General features: G+C 46.0%; 1 protein-coding gene across 2 annotated transcripts; it reads left to right on the forward strand.

Moving 5' to 3' along the window:
* The first annotated feature begins 720 nt into the window (after positions 1-720).
* On the forward strand, positions 721-5,598 carry TMEM216 (transmembrane protein 216). 2 transcript variants are annotated; one of them, XM_036861130.1, is made up of 5 exons: positions 721-828; positions 1,394-1,495; positions 2,063-2,155; positions 4,543-4,744; positions 5,009-5,598. In XM_036861130.1, the coding sequence occupies exons 3-5, from the start codon at positions 2,110-2,112 to the stop codon at positions 5,022-5,024; spliced, it is 264 nt and encodes an 87-aa protein (XP_036717025.1). In that variant the 5' UTR covers positions 721-828; positions 1,394-1,495; positions 2,063-2,109; the 3' UTR covers positions 5,025-5,598. The 2 variants fall into 2 exon arrangements, with proteins under 2 accessions (XP_036717025.1, XP_036717024.1); XM_036861129.1 differs by having other exon boundaries at positions 740-814; positions 5,009-5,578.
* The last annotated feature ends 3,210 nt before the right edge of the window (positions 5,599-8,808 follow it).

Raw genomic sequence — 8,808 nt, forward strand, 5'->3', positions numbered from 1 at the left:
CACTCCTCAACAGATGTATAAACAAAATGTGGTGTACACACGCACACACACGAATATTATTCAGCCATAAAAAGGAATGAACTTCTGATCTATGCTACAACATGAATGAACCGTGAAAACATGCTAAATGGAATTACGCCAGACACAAAGTACTTTGTTTTCTCAACTCCCATACACGTCACGGGTCACCTGGTGATCATGTTTCATCTTCCTGTCTCACTTATGCTCCTTGAAAGGAGCCTCTAGTTCCGATTAATTTTGGTATCTGCTAACTACCTGGTTCATAAATCGGAGGCACAAAACCCCCTACTACCCTTCCCCCTCCCCGAAAAAAAAAGACTGCTTGCTAGACAAAAGACCCCAAACCCCACCGCGCATTTGCATAGCACTGTCGTGCACACCGTTTCTCATTTTCAGACCGTTGTTAGTAAAGAGAATCTTGGGGCCGGGGCCTATTTGCCAATCCTGCGGTCACATTACCACTACTGGCTACACTCAGACGACTCATTGTAAACCTGGGATGGGGAAGCGCAAGAGCTGCTCCCGCCCCCGGGGTCCTGAGGACAACTGCTCGGTGGGCGGCCACTATTCTCTCTCAAGTCGGCAGCCGAAACCCCAGCGAAAGCAATTTGCTGGCACGCGCGGACGGCACCGAGACAGCCCAGGCACCACGTAACCATAGAGTGAGGTAGGCGGGTAGAGAGGCCAGAATCGAGGGCCGCTCCGTCCCCAGCTTCCGGCAACGCCTCGCTGCTCCAGGAGTAGCTGTAGCCGCGTATGCAGTTTCCATGGGGACTGAAGATGGCGCCGCGAGGTGAGATTCCGGAGGTGTGTGAGTCGCTGGTCCTGCTCTCCTCAGTACCCGCCCCCCAACCTTCTCTCCCAGTGCTCGACCTAAACCCTTCATTCTCGGGTGTTAGGGACATCACTCCTCACTTGTCCAAAGCCGGGTTTGGCGGACTCACCCACCCTGAGTGTCTGAAGGTCTCGAGGTGCGGGTCTCAGATACCCCCCAATCCTTGGCTGGGCCTATTCTAGGCCAGCTCAGTTGCGAATTTGCAGCGTGACTTCAAACAGGCCAGTGCTGGTCTCTGAGCCCCAGTTTCCCTTCCCAAATAGTGACGAGGTTAGATCTTAGAGAGGCTTTGACTTTCAGCCCCAAAGCCGAAGGAGTCGAGTTTGACGGTATTCCGGAAAGAAGGGGATTGAAGGAAACCCCCCTCCACACCGTATATACACACGCACTCCTCATCAGCAATCAGAAGTGCCCCCAAGTGGCCCTTTCCACTAGCTGCGACCTCGTGTTTCCTCCAAGTTAGACACAGAACCATTGAAATAACTTAGGTTGAGCTGCCCTCCAGCCCATCTCTTTTCTCTGTGCGCATATTTTCAGGTAAACGGTTGTCCTCCACCCCCCTGGAAATCCTGTTCTTTCTGAACGGGTGGTATTATGCTGCCTGTTTCCTGCTGGAACTCTTCGTATTTCTGTATAAAGGTAAGGCCTGGGGTTTGACTGCCCTTGCCCCAACATGCCTTCCCCACTTCAGCCCAGAGCCAGCTGCCACCAAAAGCCTTCTTGTTTTTCATTCTTTTCTGCCCCCTGGGGCTCCTCTTCGCTGCACGGTGGAAGTCTCTTCATCAGGTGACTTCCTTGAGAATGATTTAGTAAGAAGCCCCTCGGCAAGATTTTCTTGAGTTTGGGAAATGTGGGCTTTTCCATTCTGACTCTCCCCCATCACCTCTTTGCTGAACTCCACTTTAAGCCCATTGGTGACCTTCAGCAGCCTGTGTACCCATGTACGTCTGATTACTGTGGAGAGCGGAGTCCCCATAGACTCTCCGAGTTAGGAGTAAAACCCCGTAATAACGAGCCTGCTTCTAACAGACGTAGCCGCACCAGGAGTTAACAGATCCTGCAGCAGGTTAACAGATCCTGCCCACATCTCACTAAGTAGTTCATGGAAAGCTGATAAGACTCGTGTTCTCTTTATTCCCAGGTGTGTGGGAGTTCTTGTGTGTACTGTTCTATGTTGTTTGCAAGCTCTGACTTTTGTATTGGCAGGTCTCCTGCTACCATATCCAACAGCCAATCTTGTACTGGATGTGGTGATGCTCTTCCTTTATCTTGGAATTGAAGTAATTCGACTATTTTTTGGTGAGTGTTGTCCAGAGAATATTTCCATTCCTTATATGAGACGAGCTGGTATCTGTAACCTGATTAACAAGGAAAAGTTTCAATACATAACCTAGGCTCACCATAAGAGATTGGATCTGGTGGTATATATCCCGTTACTCCCTCTCTGAAGTTTCAAGCTGCTTCATATTTTGGGTCAGGATTTATCTGTCTGTTGCTCTGCAGGGCCAGAAGTAGGTGGTGACATGAGATATTAGATAATTCCTTCCCAGTTGTCTAACTGCTACAAGAGTTCCTGGTTCCTCTCACTGGTTTGCTTGGGAGAATAGATTCAGTTGTAACTCCATGTCCAGGGCAGTAGACGCCTATCCAGGGCAGTAGACGCCTGCACAGGTCAGCACTAAGATCCCCTCCACTTCTCTGAATGAGGATTTCTCTAGGACAAGTTTTATATCCCCAGAAATACAGAGCAAGCCCTTATTAGTTAGAATATCTCATCCCTGAAAACGGTGTTAAAACACACACTGAGGGGAAAAAAATAGTTTCAACACATATAACAAAGGATAAAGAAGGCTCACATAAAGTGCTAAGAAAAAAACCTAGTTTTAAAAATTAGCAAGGGGATTGACATATATACACTAATGATACTATGTATAAAATAGATAACTAATGAGAACCTACTGTATAGCACAGGGAACTCTAGTCAATGCGCTGTGGTGACCTAAATGGGAAGAAGATCCAAAAAAGAGGCGATATATGTATATGTGTAGCTGATTCACTTTGTTGTACAGTAGAAACTAACACAACATTATAAAGTAACTATACTCCAGTAAAAATTAAAAAAAAAAATCACTAGCAAAAAAAAGAAAAAATTAGTAAGGGATGCTTAATGGGCAATTCACATAATAATTACAAAGGATCAATACACATGATAAAATGCCCAGACTCACTAACAAAAAGCAAATTGAAAAAACAAGGTAACATTTTCACCCATCAGATTAAAAAGGTTTCCAAATTCCCAGTATTCTAGTGGCTGTGAGGAACAGGTCTCTATGGTCTCACACTCTTGTGGGTATTTATATTCCCACACCCTTTGGGAATATAAATTAGTACAACCTTTTTGCTAATAGTTTTACCAGGTAAAATTCGTATTCTTAGACCTAACAATTTCCCTTCCAAAACTGGTTGAAAAAAACAGATACTTCTACAGATATGCTAAGATATCTGTATGAGAACGTTTATTGCCATGTATTTTTTTTTATAAATTTATTATTTTTAAAATTTTATTTATTTTTGGCTGTGTTGGGTCTTCGTTGCTGCACGCGGGCTTTCTCTAGTTGTGGTGAGTGGGGGTTACTCTGCTTTGTGGTGCTTGGGCTTCTCATTGCAGTGGCTTCTCTTGTTGCGGAGCACAGGCTCTAGGCATGCGGGCTTCAGTAGTTGTGGCACACGGGCTCAGTAGTCGTGGTTCACGGGCTCTAGAGCACAGGCTTAGTAGTTGTGGTGCACAGGCTTAGTTGCTCCGCAGCATGTGGGATCTTCCCGGACCAGGGCTCGAACCCATGTCCCCTGCATTGGCAGGCAGATTCTTAACCACTGCGCCACCAGGGAAGCCCCTGCCATGTATTTTTTAACATCAAAGCATTAGAAACAACCTAAACATCTATCATTACAGGATTAGTTAAATAAATTATGGCATTGGTTCAGTGAAATTGTTCATAGCCGTTAAAAAAGGGTAAGGTAGTTATGTGTGGAAAGATGTCTAACTATGTTAAATGGTTAACTAAGTTGCAAAACAGTATGCAGAGTATGATTCTATTTTTAGAATAATAAATAGTAATATGTGACCATACACATAAAAAAGTCTGAAACAGTATACGTCATTCTGTAATAATGGCTATCTCTAAGGGCTGAGTCATGTGGTCTTTTAGTTTCTATATTTTCTAAAATGATTTTTTATATTTTTTTTTCTATTTTTTGGCTGCCCCGTACGGCATGTGGGATCTTAGTTCCCCAACCAGGGATCAAACCCATGCTCCCTGCAGTGGAAGCCTGGAGTCTTAACCACTGGACTGCCAGGGAACTCCGTATTTTCTATATTAATTGAAAAGTTTTCAATGATTATATATTATTTTTATGATTTACAAAATTTTTCCTCAAATAAAGAGCCCAGTGTCCCTTGCCTGGGAGCCAGGCTGGAAGCAGGACCTCTCGGCGAATGGCTGCAATGCTGTAGCTGCTCCTAAGCCTCTAGTTTTTAACACAGTGGGGCCGCATTTATAAACCTGCACACCCCCATTCAGGGGCATTTTCCTCTGCTTGCCAGTCCATCGCATCCCACCTGCCTTTCCTCTGAGGCCAAGGAAAGCAGGCCACTTGGAGGTGACTCCATGGGCTGTGTCTGACAGGTACAAAGGGAAACCTCTGCCAACGGAAGATGCCGCTTGGTATTAGCATGGCCTTGACCTTCCCATCTGCCATGATGGCCTCCTATTACCTGCTGCTGCAGACCTACGTGCTCCGCCTGGAAGCCATCATGAACGGCATCTTGCTCCTCTTCTGTGGCTCAGAGCTGCTGCTTGAGGTGCTCACCCTGGCTGCGTTCTCCAGGTACTGCTGCTGAGGGACCATTTCCCATCACCTGAGGGCTGGATTCCCATCCCAGGGGGGGATTCATTGTTTGTCTAAAGCCTGAGGGGTCTAGAGGATTTTTAAGGGCGAAAAGGGTGTCCGTGGGACTGCCTTTCCCACTTAGGGCAGATATTCTCCTCGTTCTTTGGGGCCAAGAGGCTTGGAATATAGAACAGTTCCAGCCAGCTGCTCTCATTCACTGGTCTTTTAACATTTTGTTTCTTTCTTTCTTTCTGCCATCAGTATGGACAGGATTTGAAGTACAAAAATTTCAGCCAGCAGCCCTCACAGGCTGAGACCACACATACCTCTGGTACTTTAGCCATACCAGTGAGAAACGGTGGGTCAAGTTGTCCTGGGAAAGGTTGCAGCTTTTCCTCAGCACAGACACCTTGGGGAACAAACCGAGCATAAGGCCACTGGGCACCGTCTTCTAAACCGGGATCATCAGCCCAAGAGACTCTTCTACACTCCAGTATAGGGAGGGGCAAGGCTGTCGCCATCCTGGCCCTTCTCAGAACCAATTAATTCCCTTCTGACCTCAAGTTTTCCTCTTTGATCATCGTGGCCAGAGCGTCTTGTGTGGACCGTGCAGGCTCCTTGGGCTTCCAGCAGGACCTGAGCTGCACGCTCCCTGTGTGTGCTGTGCCCCACGTCCTGCAGGAGCACGGGGCACCTCAGGAGGGTGTGCTCCCAGAGTGATGCAAAAGCCGCTCCTCCCGTTTCTCAGAGACTGAGCTCCAGAACTTTCTCTGGAGCTCATAGTGTTATTTTTCTACTCTCATCATGAAACAAAACATTATTTTATAATAAAGATGTATTTTCCATGGCGGAGGTTGTAGTAGCCTTTTCCTCACGGCACCCGTCCCTTCTCTTCCACTTTAAGAGAAGGTAGAGACTATCCCAGCGGTTTGTTCTCGGCTGTGCTTGGTGATTCAGTGTGGACGCAGAGGCAGTGATGAAGGTGTCCCACTGAGTTTCTTCCCACAGCTCCAGCCTCAATTAATCCCTAAAGGCCCTGCCAGCTTCTGTGTCTTCTTCAGATCTGTCATCCTGACTGCTCACATTTGTCACCTGTGCCCCAAAGCCAGCATCTTGTCTCTCATTCCTCTTACAGATAATTGTCATCCTTCCAGGATGAGGCATGAGTAATTGGAAGGAACATATTCTAAACTTACCAATATTTTTTGGTCATTTGTTTTAAAATTTCAAGTTAATATAAAAGGAACACATACTTTTATTCTTTAAGCTGGAGGCATGTTGCACTAAATGAGTGAATCATTCCCTTCTCCAAGTAACCGTCTTTAAAACTATTTCTCATCTTGTATGATAGCAGCCATTCTTTAGTCCCAAGAAGCCATAACAGAAGCCACTTTAGGAAACCTTGAGCCATATGGCCCATCTGCTATCAGATGAACCCTAGAATATCTGCTCTTACTCAAAGTAAAAACTAATTGGCCTTTAAGAATGTCATGCTGGTTTTTAACTGCTTATTTCCTGTGATCAGGCTCATTCTCATCCTATGTAGGTTTCCACTTTCCAAAGCACTGATGCTTTTTCTTATTTCCTAACCCTCCGTGTCCTTGCCTAAGAGCTGCCTTTGGGGTCCATCCAAAGACTATTAATAGGTCTGATTAAGCATGAAACAGTAACAAAAAACCCAATAGGAACTTCCCTGACATTTCAATCACATATCCCACTAATACCTTAATTTTCTGCTGCTTCTCACACTGCTTTTTTGTCTAGCCCTGCTTTGAAGAAATCGCTGGCATCAAACTGGAGAAGAACTCATTCTCCATGGCCTCTCTATTTCATTTAGAGTTTCATTGGTTAAGGTCCCCCTCCCAGCAACACAGAAAAATTAATGGGAGGCTCAGTTGAAAGTTTAGAGGTGGCTCATAATTCAAAGGGGCTTTAGAAATCAACTTAATCTCATCCCCAGCTTGGCAGGTTTAGAGATGAGGAAGTAACATAGCCAAGCATCATACAACTGGTTACTAATTTGTTAGAAACTTTGTCTTACGTGTCTCAATCTGGATCAAGTAAATTCCATTCCTGAACAGGTACCACGTGAGTATAAGAATGAATGATTGAAAATGGGGCTAAGATTAGAACAGGAAGCCCTCACATTTTCTTCATGGGTATCTGGAAGCTTAGCGCGTTGTGTTTCCCAGGCGTGGCTCCATAGATGCTCATTCTTCTTACTGTTATTATTTTATTTTATTTTTTTTGGCCGCGCCGTGCAGCTTGCAGGATCTTGGTTCCCTGACCAGGGATCGAACCTGTGGCCCCTGCAGTGGAAGCGCAGAGTCTTAACCACTGGACCGCCAGGGAAGTCCCATAAATGCTTCTTCTTCTTGATGCTTGTTGGAGCCAGCTGTGTGGATGCAGTTAGTCACACCAGAGTAGAACATCATACAACAGAAACTGAGGCAGTGGAGGATGGGAATCAGCACAGCTAGTCTTTCAGGGTTAACGTGTCAGAGGCTGTACTCACTGTAGTGTCAAGGAAAGCCACTATACCCCATACACACCTGAAGGACTAACATTCTGGGACAGTGAGAGGACTGAGCCAAGGAGCAGGCCCTGGTCACAAGAGCTGGCAGAGGCCTGCTAGGATACCCACACTCATGCCTAGAACTGCCAGGTGACTGCAGTGGTGGTCTCTAGGGGCTGAGGTCTGGCTCATTTCAGGAAGCACTCAGGAACACAGAGGTGACCGAAAGGTCATTCCCCTCCTATACCGCCATGGTAACCCCTAGGAGAAACTCAAGAACGTATTTGCTCTTCTAAACTAGCAGTCCTCACGCTTTAGTTTACGTAAGTCATCTGGAGCATAAAAAGGAGATTTCTAGACTTCAGAGATTGATGCAGCCAGGAAGGCATTTTAGCAAGCATGGCGCATACCTGAGATGCAGGCAACCGTGGAACTCAACTTGAGAACACTGGTTTAAGTTCTGAGAGGCACTCCAACTATTTTTTTTCCTTCAAGTTTAATAACATCATAGACCCTCAGGGAATTTCCCTTCTACTAAGGGTTACTTGTTTTTATACTGCTCTTGCCTTTACTGGTCTCAGCAACGCTTTATAGGTCATCTGGTTGCTGGTTCATCTTTTTTTTTTTTTTTTTTTTTTTTAAATTTTCGTTGTGTTATTTTTTTTTTTTTAATTATTTATTTATTTATTTATTTTTGGCTGTGTTGGGTCTTCGTTTCTGTGCGAGGGCTTTGTCCAGTTGCGGCAAGCGGGGGCCACTCTTCATCGCGGTGCGCGGGCCTCTCACTATCGCGGCCTCTCTTGTTGCAGAGCACAGGCTCCAGACGCGCAGGCTCAGTAGCTGTGGCTCACGGGCCCAGCTGCTCTGCGGCATGTGGGATCTTCCCAGACCAGGGCTCGAACCCGTGTCCCCTGCATTGGCAGGCAGACTCTCAACCACTGCGCCACCAGGGAAGCCCGCTGGTTCATCTTTTTATTATGCTAACTCTCCTCTTGTTCACCCAACTTTTTAAAAAGCCATCTTTCAGGAATCCCAAGGATTACCCCGCAACACTTCGCTAAGCTTTCTAATCTGTACTTCCTTATATTTAGATAGCAGTGCAGTCTACATAACACGCTCACATTTGTTATCTGATTCTTCAGATATCCCAATGTGGAAGGCAGAACAGCTATCATTTTCATCTTACAAACGAAAGAGACTGAGGTTGTACTGCTCGTCCACGGTTAGACAGATTTAGATGCGGAGGAGGCACTAGCCAGCATATCTTCTAACGCCTAGCAGGGGACTCTTCCTTTTGTCCGCTTGATGACATCGGAGCTCAACTGGACAAGGTAGGACATTTATTCTGAGAATAAATCTTAGGAACCTGGAAGGATAAAAGACGACTTGGAATTAACTAGGCTGTTTAGATGGCTAAGGAAAAAAGCTAAACCTCAAGGGGCACCTCCAAAGGTTCGCACGAGGTCTCCTAGGTGGTGTACCGCCCGCACTACACACGCCCACCGTGCAATTCCAGCGGAGAACTCGGGGATTCACGCCCCTCCCA

Source organism: Balaenoptera musculus, chromosome 8, assembly GCF_009873245.2.
Source record: "Balaenoptera musculus isolate JJ_BM4_2016_0621 chromosome 8, mBalMus1.pri.v3, whole genome shotgun sequence".
In the NCBI taxonomy this organism is placed as follows: Eukaryota; Metazoa; Chordata; class Mammalia; order Artiodactyla; family Balaenopteridae; genus Balaenoptera; species Balaenoptera musculus.